At 40.6% G+C, this 15352-nt stretch overlaps 1 protein-coding gene across 1 annotated transcript in view; it reads right to left on the reverse strand.

The window, feature by feature from the left end:
* Positions 1–15232, reverse strand: part of LOC124031718 (death-inducer obliterator 1-like) — a 45597-nt gene extending 30365 nt beyond the window's left edge. Inside the window, exon 1 of the mRNA XM_046343316.1 lies at positions 14841–15232. Coding sequence (XP_046199272.1) covers positions 14841–14870 — 30 coding nt within the window. The 5' untranslated portion in view covers positions 14871–15232. The remainder of the gene's footprint in view (positions 1–14840) is intronic.
* Positions 15233–15352: the final 120 nt, after the last annotated feature.

Raw genomic sequence — 15352 nt, forward strand, 5'->3', positions numbered from 1 at the left:
CTTTCTTGGTAAGTCTAAAGTTGTCCACACCTGGATTGTGCAACATTTGACCATTATTCAACTGTCAAATTGTTTGTTGATCATTGCTAGACAGCCATTTTCAGGTCTTGCCATAGATTTTCAAGAAGATTTAAGTTTAAAGGAATTACTAGGCCACTCATTCAATGTCATCTTTATAAGCAACTACAGTGTATGTTTGGCCTTGTGTTTTAGGTTATTGTCCTGCTGAAAGGTGAATTTGTCACTCAGTGTCTGTTGGAAAGCAGACTGAAACAGGTTTTCCTCTAGGTTTTTGCCTGTGCTTAGCTCTATTTCGTTTCTTTTTATTCCCCCCCAAAACTCCTTTCCGATGACAAGCATACCCATAACATGATGCATAACACCATGCTTGAAAATATGAAGAGCGGTACTCAGTGGTTTTTTGTGTTGGATTTGTCCCAAACATAACACTTTGTATTCTGGACTTATAGTACATTTCTTTGCCACATTTTTGGCAATTTTAATTTAGTGCCTGACTGCAAACAGGATGCATGTTTTGGAATATTGTTATTATGTAAAGGCTTCCTTCTTTTCACTGTGTAAATTAGATTAGTATTGCGGAGTAACTATACTGAACAAAAATGCCACAATAAAGATTAGTTACAGTTCATTAGGCCCTAATCTATGGATTTCACGACTTGGCCCGGGGGCCCCAATCAGAATTAGTTTTTTCCCGCTTTATTACAGACACTCCCCCTCAGACGATCCCGCAGGTGAAGAATCCAGATGTGGAGGTCCTGGACTGGCGTGGTAACATGTGGTCTGCAGTTGTGAGGCTATTTGGACATACTACCAAAATCTCTAAAATGATGAAGGCGGCTTATGGTAAAAAAAAAATTGAATTAAATTATTTGGCAACAGCTCTGGTGGACATTCCTGCAGTCAGCATGACAATTGCATGCTCCATACAAACTTGAGACTGTAGCATTGTGTTGTGTGACAAAACTGCACATTTTAGAGTGGCCTTTTGTTGTTCCCAGCACAAGGTGCACCTGGGTAATGATCATGCTGTTTAATCAGCTTCTTGATATGCCACACCTGTCAGTTGGATGAATTATCTTGGCAAAGAATAAAATGCTCACAAACACATTTGTTCACAACATTTGTGCATATGGAAAATGTCTGGGAACTTTTATTTCAGCTCATGAAGCATGGGACCAACACTTTACATGGTGCGTTTATATTTTTGTTCTGTGTACAATGTTGTTGATCCAACCCTCGTTTTCTATCTCAGCCATGAAACTTTGTAACTGTTTTAACTTCACCATTAGCCTCATGGTGAAATCCTAGAGCGGTTTCCTTCCTCTCCAGCAACTGAGTTAAGAAGAACGCCTGTATCCTTGTAGTGACTGGGTGTATTGAATAACTTCACCATGCTCAAAGGGATATTCAATGTCTGCTTGACTGAGGGACCTTACAGATAATTGTATGTGTGGGGTACAACGATGAAGTCGTCATTCAAAATCATGTTAACCACCATTATTGAACACAAAGTGAGTCCTTGCAATTTATGTGACTTGTTAAACATTTTTACTCCTGAACTTATTTAGGCTTGTAAGTACTTTCTGAAGGGACTGTATAATGCATGCTCCACTCTCAAATGGAACTTTAACTTGTTGACTGATGCCATGGCGGCGGCTACTAAGTAGAGCAGTTTGTTGCATCGTATTGCTTAGTTTATCACTTGTGTCAACTTTGATTTCAATCTAAGCCACAGATTATCTTCCTTCATTTTGTACTTGACCTTTAGAAGTGCAGACCCAAAGACATCCAAGCAGCACTTTGAGAGCAAGTATCCCAAGTCTGCAATGGTCCCAGTACTGGTTGGTGTGCAGGCCTAAGTGACCACACACAGTCAAATGGACACACAGCTGGGGTAAGATTCTTCTATCATTCACACACAGTAGACATAGTGTAAACCACCATGTTGTCAACAAAATGCTCTCCTCAATGCTTAAGTTGTATTGTCTATAGCTCAATTTGTAGAAATATTGTGATTCACAGACACACAAAGACCACGATTTAAAATGCTGCAACAGATGGAATAGCGCAGAGGAACAGGGGCCAGATATTTATGCAGAAGCACACCAGCACCCCATTTTATGTTTATTCCATAACCAACCATCCCTCTACCTACACCTTATTCCACACTATGCCCCATGGTCCCGCAACTTCATGCACTTTGGAACTCTATCTTATCTTTATAAACCCACCCTACCTTCACCCATTTTCCCTATGCTGCTTCCTTCACTTCTTCTTCTCCTGATTTGATAACAGTAACACGTTTAAAAGTGTTGTTAAATTGACAAGAACGGCGTTATTATAGCTGCGTATTAGGCATGGCTTCTTTGTTGAGTCTGTCAAGTGTGTTTGTCGTTCTGTTGAGAAACACTTTTTATATAAAAACCTACCTTACGCATCCAGGTTTTCCATTTTTAATCAAAGCCTCTTGGATGATAACTTGTTTTTAAATGTATAACTGACTTTTTCTGACATAATCTAGGTAAAGAAGATACCCTTATTGTATGGGGCACTTTTAAATGTGCCTTTAGACGCCATGCAATTCAATACTCCTCTGAAACAAAAGCAATTTAGGTCAAAAGAGTCCATATTAACAAACAAAATAGAAGGACTAACAGTAGAGTTAGATAGCAATAAAAACTGTACCATTGAGGCACATAATAACAACAAACAAAGAGAAATGAAGGAACATCAAGAAAGATCAAGTGTAATATATTATTAAAAAATTAAGTGAACTGGATGAAAGATGGGGGGAAATGCACCAAATATTTTTTTTCATCTTCAACATAGAAATGGTACCAAAAATAATTTTCTGAAATGTATTACAAATGACAGAATCACCCATTATTCACCAAACAATATTTTGAAAAGAGGAAGCAAAGTACTTTAAGCATATGTTTTCATTTCAATCTCCTCTATTTTACTAACAAAAGTTAATTGTATGTAATTTTTTAAAATTAATAATAATTAATAATGTAACATTAACAGCTGTACAGAATGCCTCAAGTGAAGGCCAAATTACAGAGGAACTTCTTGATAAGCCTTTAAGTCTGGGAAAACTCCAGGGTTGGATGGCATAACAGTTGAGGTATACCAAACCTTTTTTTGATGTACTCAGAGGACCATTATTAGCATGTTTTAATCTACCATTTTTTTAAGAGTGGTTAACAGATACGGATTTCATTATTACTGAAACAGGACGGAAGTGGTAAACATAAAATTGGAGGCCCCTTACACTTCAGTGTAATGCCAAAAAATAGAGCAAAATGCACAGCGCATAGAATTAAAAAAGGTATGGTCGGATATTATTAATCCTAAACAGACACGTTTGTTTTACATGGACAATACATTGAAGATAATACAAGTACTGGAAACAATAGAGCAATATTAAAAATCTAGGAAACCAGGCCTGGCATTCATAGCTGACTTTGAAAAGGCTTTGGATAAAGTACTACTGGAATTTATATATACAAACGCATTCGGAAAGTATTCAGACCCCTCGACTTTGTCCACATTGTTAGGTTACAGCCTTATTCTAAAATTGATTAAATAGTTTCCCCCCCCTCATAAATCTACAGACAATACCCCATAATAACAAAGCGGTTTCAGATTTTTTACTCAGTATTTTGTTGAAGCACCTTTGGCAGCAATTGCAGCCTTGAGTCTTCTTGGGTATGCTTCTACACCTGCATTGCTTGCTGTTTGGGGTTTTAGGCTGGGTTTATGTACAGCACTTTGAGATATCAGCTGATGTAAGAAGGGCTGTATAAATATATATATATATATAAATATATATAAATTTGATTTGATGACGCTACAAGCTTGGGACACCTGTATTTGGGAAATTTCGCCCAGTCTTCTCTGCAGATCCTCTCAAGCGCTGTCAGGTCGGATGGGGAGCATTGCTGCACAGCTATTTTCAGGTCTATCCAGAGATTTTCGATCGGGTTCAACTCCGGGCTCTGGCTGGGTCACTCAAGGACATTGAGAGACTTGTCCCGAAGCCACTCCTGCGTTGTCTTGGCTGTGTGATTAAGGTCATTGTCATTTTGGAAGGGGAACCTTCGCCCCAGTCTGAGGTACTGAGAGCTCTGGAGAAGGTTTTCATCAAGGATCTCTGTACTTTGCTCAGTTAATCTTTTCCTCGATCCTGACTAGTCTCTCAGTCCCTGCCGCTGAAAAACATCCCCACAGCACGATGCTGCCACCACCATGCATCACAGTAGGGATGGTATTAGCCTGGTGATGAGTGGTGCCTGGTTTCCTCCAGACATGACGCTTGGCATTCAGGCCAAAGTGTTCAATCTTGGTTTCATCAGACCAGAGTCCTTTAGGTGCCTTTTGGCAAACTCCAAATGGGCTGTCGTGCCTTTTACTGAGAAGTGGCTTCCGTCTGGCCACTCAACCATAAAGGCATGATTGATGGAGTGCTGCAGCAAAGGTTGTCCTTCTGGAAGGTTCTCCCATCTCCGCAGAGGAACTCTAGAGCTCTGTCAGTGACCATTGGGCTCTTGGTCACCTCCCTGAATTGCTCAGTTTGGCTGGGTCAGCTCTAGGAAGAGTCTCTTGGTGGTTCCAAACTTCTTCCATTTAAGAATGATGGAGGCCACTGTGTTCTTGGGGACCTTCAATGCTGCAGAAATGTTTTTGTACCCTTCCCCAGATCTGTGCCTCAACACAATCCTGTCTCTGGGCTCTATGGACAATTCCTACGACGCCATGGCTTGGTTTTTACATGCACTGTCAACAGTGGGACCTTCTATAGATAGGTGTGTGCTTTTCCAAATCATGTCCAATCAATTGAATTTACCACAGGTGGACTCCAATCAAGTTTCAGAATCATCTCAAGGATGATCAATGGAAACCAGATGCACCTGAGCTCAACTTCGAGTCTCATAGCAAAGGGCCTAAATACTTATATAAATAAGGTAACAGTTGTTTTATTTATTTGTAAAAACTTCCAAAAAACTGTTTTCGCTTTGTCTATATGGGGTATTGTGTGTAGATTGATGAAATAACGCTGTAAAGTAACAAAGTGAGGAAAAAGTGAAGGGGTCTGAATACTTTCCGAAGGCACTGTAAATGCCTTGAATAGTTCACATTTTGGAGAATCTCTTATACAATGGGTTAAAGTTATGTATAGTAAACCCTAGGTGTAAAATAGTAAATAATGGCTACTTCTCAGAAAGTATTAAACTGTCAAGAGGAGAAAAACAAGTTTGTCCATTATAAGCATATCTATTTATTATGTCCATCAAAATGTTAGCTATTAAATCAAATCCAATTTTATTGGTCACATACACATGGTTAGCAGATGTTAATGTGAGTGTAGCGAAATGCTTGTGCTTCCAGTTCTAGTTCCGACCGTGGAGTAATCTAATAATTTCACAACTAACTTATACACACAAGTGTAAAGGATTGAATAAGAATATGTACATATAAATATATGGATGAGCGATGGCCTAATGGCATAGGCAAGATGCAGTAAATGGTATAATGCACAGTATATACATATACGATGAGTAATGTATAATGTAAGGTATGTAAACATTATGTAAAGAGGCATTGTTTAAAGTGACACATTCTTACATCCAATTTTTTTATTATGAAAGTGGCTAGAGATTTGAGTCAGTATGTTGGCAGCAGCCACTCAATGTTAGTGATGGCTGTTTAACAGTCTGATGGCCTTGAGAGAGACTGAGAAACAGCTTCTCGGTCCTAGCTTTGATGCACCTGTACTAGAGGTCGACCAATTATGATTTTTCAACACCGACACCGATTATTGGAGGGCCAAAAAAAACGATACCGATTAATCGGCAGATTTTTAAACTTGTAATAATGACAATTACAACAATACTGAATGAACACTTATTTGAACTTAATATAATAGATCAATCAAATCAATTTAGCCTCAAATAAATAATGGAAAATGTTACATTTGGTTTAAATGATGCAAAAACAAAGTGTTGGAGAAGAAAGTAAAAGTGTGCTATGTAAGAAAGCTAACATTTAAGTTCCTTGCTCGGAACATGAGAACATATGAAAGCTGGTGGTTCCTTTTAACATGAGTCTTCAATATTCCCAGGTAAGAAGTTTTAGGTTGTAGTTATTATAGGAATTATGGGACTATTTCTCTCTATACCATTTGACTATTGGATGTTCTTATAGGCACTTCAGTATTGCCAGTGTAACAGTATAGCTTCCGTCCCTCTCCTCGCTCCTACCTGGGCTAGAACCAGGAACACATTGACAACAGCCACCCTCGAAGCAGTATTACCCATTCAGAGCAAGGGGAACAACCACTCCAAGTCTCAGAGCGAGTGACGTTTGAAACGCTATTAGCGCGAACCCTGCTAACTAGCTAGCCATTTCACATCTGTTACACCAGCCTAATATCGGAAGTTGATAGGCTTGAAGTCATAAACAGCGCAATGCTTGAAGCACAAGGAAGAGATGCTGGCAAAATGCACTAAAGTGCTGTTTAAATGAATGCTTACGAGCCTGCTGGTATTAATATGGTCAAATCCGGAAACTATCATCTCGAAAACAAGACGTTTATTCGTTCAGTGAAATACAGAACCGTTCCGTATTTTATCTAACGGGTGGCATCCATAAGTCTAAATATTCATGTTACATTGCACAACCTTCAATGTTATGTCATAATTACGTAAAATTCTGGCAAATTAGGCGACCCAAACTGTTACATATACAGACTCTGTGTGCAATGAACGCAAGAGAAGTGACACAATTTCACCTGGTTAATATTGCCTGCTAACCTGGATTTCGTTTAGCTAAATATGCAGGTTTAAAAATATATACTTCTGTGTATTGATTTTAAGAAAGGCATTGATGTTGATGGTTAGGTATACTTTGGAGCAACGATAGTCCTTTTTCGCGAATATGCACAGCATTGATTATATGCAACGCAGGACACACTAGATAAACTAGTAATATCATCAACCATGCGTAGGTAACTAGTGATTATGATTGATTGATTGTTTTTTATAAGATAAGTTTAATGCTAGCTAGCAACTTACCGTGGCTTACTGCATTCGCGTAACAGGCAGGCTCCTCGTGGAATGCAATGTAATCAGGTGGTTAGAGCGTTGGAAGAGTTAACTGTAAGGTTGCAAGATTGAATCCCCGAGCTGACAAGGGAAAAATCTGTCGTTCTGCCCCTGAACGAGGCAGTTAACCCACCATTCCTAGACCGTCATTGAAAATAAGAATGTCTTCTTAACTGACTTGCCTAGTTAAATAAAGATTAATTTTTTATTCTTTTAAATAACTAAAAATCAGCCAAATCGTTGTCCAAAAATACCGATTTCCGATTGTTGAAAATCGGTCATAATTAATCGGCCATTCTGATTAAGAGGCTCCTCTGTCCTCCACTCGTTACCTGTATTAATGGCACCTGTTTGAACTTGTTATCAGTATAAAAGACACCTGTCCACAACCTCAAACAGTCACACTCCAAACTCCACTATGGCCAAGACCAAAGAGCTGTCAAAGGACTCCAGAAACAAAATTGTAGACCTGCACCAGGCTGGGAAGACTGAATCTGCAATAGGTAAGCAGCTTGGTTTGAAGAAATCAACTGTGGGAGCAATTATTAGAAAATGGAAGACATACAAGACCACTGATAATCTCCCTCGTTCTTGGGCTCCATGCAAGACATCACCCCGTGTCAGCGCCGTGTGTATAGGTGGCAGGGAAGTCAGGCGCAGGAGAGTCAAAATGGAGTGTAAATGGAGTCTTTTAATAAATGTCCACGTAACATGCTCCATAACACTTAAAGTACAGACGTGAACAAACATGGGTACGAGGACCCGTCGCGCAGCAACACAACAAATATACAACACTGACAATAAAACAATCTCTGACAAAGACATGAGGGGAAACAGAGGTTTAAATACACAACAGGTAATGAATGACATTGAAAACAGGTGTGTGGGAAGACAAGACAAAACCAATGGAAAATGAAAAATGGATCAATGATGGCTAGAAGACCGGTGACGTCAAACGCCGAGCACCGCCCGAACAAGAAGAGGCAACGACTTCGGTAGAAGTCGTGACACCCCGTGGGGTCAAAATGATCACAAGAACGGTGAGCAAAAATCCCAGAACCACACGGGGGGACCTAGTGAATGACCTGCAGAGAGCTGGGACCAAAGTAACAAAGCCTACCATCAGTAACACACTACGCCGCCAGGGACTCAAATCCTGCAGTGCCAGACGTGTCCCCCTGCTTAAGCCAGTACATGCCCAGGCCCGTCTGAAGTCCAGAATAAGATTGGGAGAATGTCATATGGTCAGATGAAACCAAAATATAACTTTTTGGTAAAAACGCAACTCGTCGTGTTTGGAGGACAAAGAATGCTGAGTTGCATCCAAAGAACACCATACCTACTGTGAAGCATGGGGGTGGAAACATCATGCTTTGGGGCTGTTTTTCTGCAAAGGGACCAGGACGACTGATCCGTGTAAAGGAAAGAATGAATGGGGCCATGTATCGTGAGATTTTGAGTGAAAACCTCCTTCCATCAGATGAATGAAGATGAAACGTGGCTGGGTCTTTCAGCATGACAATGGTCCCAAACACACCGCCCGGGCAACAAAGGAGTGGTTTCATAAGAAGCATTTGAAGGTCCTGGAGTGGCCTAGCCAGTCTCCAGATCTCAACCCCATCGGAAATCTTTGGAGGGAGTTGAAAGTCTGATGCCCAGCAACAGCCCCAAAACATCACTGCTCTAGAGTAGATCTGCATGGAGGAATGGGCCAATATATATATATATATATATATATATATATATATATATATATATATATATATATATATATATATATATATATATATACACATAATTTTTTCCTCATTTTGTCTGTCATAGTTGAAGTGTACCTATGATGAAAATTACAGGCCTCTCATCTTTTTAAGTTGGAGAACTTGCACAATTGGTGGCTGACTAAATACATTTTTGCCCCATTGTATATGGATACAAACATCCCAGCTCTGCAGATGTTGCTGCGAAGAGACAGAATTATGAGACTGACCATACGTAGCTTGTTTTTGGTCGCAGGTCCAGGATTGGCTGAAGATTTGCAACATTTACCTGGAGCAAACTCTGCAAATAGCACTGCTGGGTGATTTAAAAACACATAGGCAATTAATCAATATAATAATAATACTCTTGGCAAAAATGTGTATCTTTAATTTACAATCTGTATAAATTATGAGAACAGAAAGTTTCATAACTTTTGTGAAACATCACAGCACAGTTGAAAAATATACGGTGCCAGGACAACAACCTCTCCCTCAACGTGATCAAGACTGAGGAGATGATTTTGGACTAATGGAAAAGGAGGACCGAGCACACCCCATTCTCATCGACCGGGCTGTATTGGAGCAGGTTGAGAGCTTCAAATTCCTTGGTGTCCATGTCACCAACAAACTAACATGGTCCAAGCACACCGAGACAGTCGTGAAGAGGGAATGACCAAACTTATTCCCCCTCAGGAGACTGAAAAGATTTGGCATGGGTCCTCAGATCCTCAAAAGGTTCTACAGCTGCACCATCGAGAGCATCCTGACTGGTTGCATCACTGCCTGGTATTGAAACTGCTCGGCCTCCGACTGCAAGGCACTACAGAGGGTAGTGCGTACGGCCCAGTACATTACTGGGGCCAAGCTTCCTGCCATCCAGGAATTCTATACCAGGTGTTAGAGGAAGGCCCAAAAAAATAGTCACACTACAGACACCCTAGTTATAGATTGTTCTCTATGCTAACGCACGGCCAGCGGTACCGGAGCGCCAAATCGAGGTCTAAACAGCTTCTACCCACAAGCCATAAAGACTACTGAACATCTAATCAAATGGCTACCCAGACGACTTGCATTGCTCTCCTTGTTTACACTGCTGCTACTCTCTGTTATTATCTATGCATAACTCACTTTAATAACTCTACCCACATGTAGATATTTTCTCAATTACCTCGACTAACCAGTGCCCCCGCACATTGACTCTGTACTGGTACCCCCTGTATATAGCCTCGCTCTTGTTATTTTACTGCTGTTCTTTAATTATTTAGGTGTTTTCTTAAGCTGCATTGTTGGTTAAGGGCTTGTAAGTAGGAATTTCACTGTAAGGTGTTGTATTTGGAGCGTTTGACAAATAAAATTTAATTTGAAACAGAAATAAAAAAAATGGATGGAGTTAAGAGATAGATTGGCCGGGTTGAGTGGAGCTTGAAGGGTGGGATTAAACATGTAAAATAATGTAAATTATACTGTGTCAGTAAAATGTATATAGGTTCAGAACTTATGTGAAACACCAGTTACTGACACTGGACAGAGGAACTCTGACTAGAAGACCAGCCTCCCGGAGTTGCCTCTTCACTGTTAATGTTGAGACTGGTGTTTTGTAGGTACTATTTAATGAAGCTGCCAGTTGAGGACTTGAGGCTTCTGTTTCTCAAACTAACGTACTTGTCCTCTTGCTCAGTTGTGCACCGGGGCCTCCCACTCCTTTTTCTATTCTGGTTAGAGCCAGTTTGCCCTGTTCTGTGAAGGGAATAGTACACAGCGTTGTACGAGATCTTCAGGTTCTTGGCAATTTCTCGCATGGAATAGCCTTCATTTCTCAGAACAAGAATAGACTGACGAGTTCCAGAAGAAAGTTATTCGTTTCTGGCCATTTTGAGCCTGTAATTGAACACACAAATGCTGATGCTACAGACTCAACTAGTCTAAAGGAGGCCCGTTTTATTGCTTCTGTAAATAAGCAGAAGTTAGCTGTGCTAACATAATTATAAAAGGGTTTTCTAATGTTCAATTAGCCCTTTAAAATGATACACTTGGATTAGCTAACACAATGTTCCATTGGAACACAGGAGTGATGGTTGCTGATAATGGGCCTCTGTACGCCAATGTCAATTGTCCATTAAAAGAATCCAGCTACAAGTCATTTACAACAATGTCTACACTGTATTTCTGATCAATTTGATTTTAAATTGACATTTCTAAGTGACCCCAAACTTTTGAACAGTAGTGTATATATTTTTTCAATCTACACACAATACCCCATAATGACAAAGCGAAACCAGGTTTTTAGAAAATATTCAAAGTTTATTAAAAATAAAAAACAGAAATACCTTATTTAAATAAGTATTCATACCCTTTGCTATGTGACTGGAAATTGAGCTCAGGTACATCCTGTTTCCGTTGAGCATCCTTGAGATGTTTCTAGAACTTGATTGATGTCCACCTGGGGTAAATTCAATTGACTGGACATGATTTGAAAAAGCACACCTGTCTACATAAGGTCCCACAGTTGACATGCATGTCAGAGCAAAAACCAAGTAGGAATTGTCCGTAGAACTCCGAGACAGGATTGTGTTGAGGCACATATCTGAGGAAGGGTACCAAAAAAGAAAGAAAGCAAAGTTAACTGAACTAAATGTCTATCGCCCTGTAGCACTCACTTCTGTCATCATGAAGTGCTTTGAGAGACTGGTCAAGGATCATATAACATAACCATATAACCACTTACCCGACACCCTAGACCCACTTCAATTTGCTTACCACCCCAATAGAGCCACAGACGATTCAATCGCCATCACACTTCACAATCCCATCTGGACAAGAGGAATACATATGTAAGAATGCTGTTCATTGACTATAGCTTAGCATTCAACACCAAAGTACCCTTCACGCTCATCATTAAGCTCGAGACCTGGGTCTGAACACCGCCCTGTGCAACTCGGTCCTGGACTTCCTGACAGGCCGCCCCAGGTGGTGAAGGTAGGAAACAACACCTCCACTTTGCTGATCCTATACACAGGGGCCCCACAAGGGTGCATGCTCAGCCCCTTCCTGTACTCCCTGTTCACCCATGACTGCGTGGCCACGTAAGCCTCCAACACAATCATCAAGTTTGCAGATGACAACAGTAGTACGCCTGATTACCAACAATGACGAGACATCCTACAGGGAGGAGGTGAGGGCCCTGGGAGTGTGGTGCCAGAACAATAACCTCAACAAAACAAATTAGCTGATCGTGGACTTCAGGAAACAGCAGAGGGAGCACCCCCCTACCCACATCAAAGGGACCTCAGAGGAGAATCACTGACACATCACTGACAAACTGAAATGGATCACCCACACAGACAGTGTGGTGAAGATGGTGCAACAGCGCCTCTTCAATCTCAGGAGGCTGAAGAAATTTGGCTTGGCACCTAAAACCCTCAAGCTTTTAGAGATGCACAATTGAGTGCATCCTGTCGGGCTGTATCACCGCCTGGGCTCTCCAGAAGGTGGTGAGGTCAGCCCAACGCATCACCGGGGGCAAACAACCTGCTCTCCAGGACACCTACACCACAGAAAGGCCAAAAAGATCATCAAGGACAACAACCACCCAAGCCACTGCCTGTTCACCCCGCTATCATTTAGAAGGCGAGGTCAGTGCAGGTGCATCAAAGTTGGGACCTTGAGACTGAAAAACAGAATCCATCTCAAGGCCATCAGACTGTTAAATAACCATCACTAGCACATTAGAGACTGCTGCCCTATATACATAGACTTGAAATCAAAGGCCACTTTCATAATGTTTACATATTTTGCATTACTCATCTCATATGTACACACTGGATTCTATTCTACTGTATTTTAGTCTATGCCGCTCTGACATTGCTTGTCCAAATATTGATATATTCTTAATTCCATTTCTTTAGATGTGTATTGTGAAATTGTTAGATATTACATCACTGTTGGAGCTAGAAACACAAGCATTTCCCTACACCCGCATCAACATCTGCTAAACGTGTATGTGACCAATAACATTTTATTTGATTAGAAGGGCCTTGGTAAGGGAGGTGACCAAGAACCCAATGGTCACTCTGACAGAGCTCTAGAGTTCCTCTGTGGAGACGGGAGAACCTTCCAGAAGGACAACCATCTCTACAGCACTCCACCAATCAGGCCTTTATGGTAGAGGCCAGATGGAAGCAACCTCTCATTAAAAAAGGCACATGACAGCCAGCTTGGAGTCTGCCAAAAGGCACCTAAAAGACAAACAAGATTCTCTGGTCTGATGAAACCAAGATTGATCTCCTTGGCCTGAATGCCAAGGGTCACATCTGGAGGAAATCTGGCACCATCCCTACAGTGAAGGATGTTGGCAGCATCATGTTTTACAGGATGTTTTTTCAGTAGCAGGGCCTGGGAAACTAGTCAGGATTGAGGAAAACATGAACCGAGCAAAGTACAGAGTGATCCTTTATGAAAATCTGCTCCAGAGCTCTCAGGACCTCAGACTGGGGCGAATGTTCACCTTCCAGCAGGACAATGACCCTAAGTATACAGCAAAGACAACGCAGGATAGCTTTAGGAGAAGTCTCTCAATGTCCTCGACTGGCCCAGCCAGAGCCCGGACTTGAACCCAATCGAACATCTCTGGAGAGACCTGAAAATAGCTGTGCAGCTACGCTCCCCCGCCAACCTGACAGAGCTTGAGAGGATCTGCACAGAATAATGTGAGAAACTCCCCAGATACAGGTGTAGCATCATACCCAAGAAGACAAGGCTGTAATCGCTGCCAAAGGGGCTTCAACAAAGTACTGAGTAAAGGGTCTGAATACTTAAGTAAATGTGATTTCATTATTTATTTTTAGCAAAAATCTCTAAAAATCTGTTTCCTTTTCATTAAGGGGGATTGTGTGTAGTTTGGGTGGGGGCTATTTTATCAATTTTAGAATAAGGCTGTAACATAACAAAATGTGGAAAAAGTCAAGGGGTCTGAATACTTTCCATATGCACTGTATATGTTGCTAATAACTAGGTAGGTAGCAAGCTATATAGCTTCTTTGCAAAAAATAAAACTAGCCTTGTACTCATGGCACAAATACCTGACTGCTACTAGGGTAGTTCTGTACAAGACAAGTCCAAATTCACAATACAAATATTAGTTCAATAAAATATGGAACAGTAAATTAATGGGATCATGGTAGCTAATAGATGTCAGCAATGGTGTCAGCTGGAGGTGACTTGCAGGATGCTAATTAGAATTTTCTACAAATTGTAAAATAGAGCCTAATATAAGTCACTTTGTCTGAAAGATTTACACTTATCAAAACATCACGCCAGGCTAAGCCTAAAATTGAAGATGCACTATGCAGAAATCTCTCCACCATTTCCTGGTTGATATGTTATTAGTTTGCCTAATTTCAGTTTGTGACAAAACAAGCAAGTTTCATGTAGAGAATAATTTACCATCTAAACCATTGTGAAATACATTTTTCATAAGCAAAATATTGTATTTTCAGCTGTTGGACACTGGTGTTCAAAACCACAAGTAAAAAAATACAAGAACAAAACATAAGCACTGGAAGCATAGAAATAGCACACATGGAACAGATCTAGCGTTTCTTAGACTTGCTTTGAATGAGAATGAGATATATAGTTGGTGTTATTATGGATAGCAGTATAACAAAAAAAAGTGAAGGTGGCATAAAAGTGAAGGGGGCATATTTATCTACCATACCAACCATCCAGTATTAATACAAAACCAAAAAGAACACATTTGGATACTCATTTACTTTCCATAACGTATACTAGCTATAGTAGCGGTAGCTAGCTTACTGACCTATGTACAGTCCAGGGTCAAGCAGCCATACCGCGTGACTTTTTTTAAGTGTAAATTAATTTGGCTACTTTGCATCTATAAACTGTTGTTGTAAGATACCATTGCATACGTTCATCTAACGAGAATTGTTTTAAACAATACCTTTCTGGTTATCCAGCTGTGTCCTATCATAAGACGAAGCCTACACAACCTTCCATTTTGTCTTCTCCTCCACCGTGTTTTGTTCTCGCTGTCGCGGTTGAAATAAAACTGTCGCGAGAGGTTTGATTTACACTGGATATATGACGCACGGTGCTCGCGAGGTCAATTGATGGCGCACGTGTGAGAGGTTAAATGTTTTTATTCTCACATATTTCAGTGATACTTCTATATAAACCCTACCTGGAGAGCAGATGCAACTTGTGACAAACACTTTTTGCAAGAGGCTCAAGAGTATAGCTACAAAATGCAAGTTAGTACAAAATCTGTCTTCTCTGCTCAAACAGTACCAAGAAGTCCTAATTCTCCTTCCATTTGCCCTTAAATGCCACAATCCCGTACTTTGAATTTGAGCACACCAACAAGTTACTACATTTACTACATTAAACCAAAGCTTGTCGTGTCTACTTTGCCAAACCACTTCCTAGTAGTCCACCAGGTGGCAACAAAGCCCA

This window comes from Oncorhynchus gorbuscha, linkage group LG03 (genome assembly GCF_021184085.1).
Source record: "Oncorhynchus gorbuscha isolate QuinsamMale2020 ecotype Even-year linkage group LG03, OgorEven_v1.0, whole genome shotgun sequence".
Taxonomy (NCBI): Eukaryota; Metazoa; Chordata; class Actinopteri; order Salmoniformes; family Salmonidae; genus Oncorhynchus; species Oncorhynchus gorbuscha.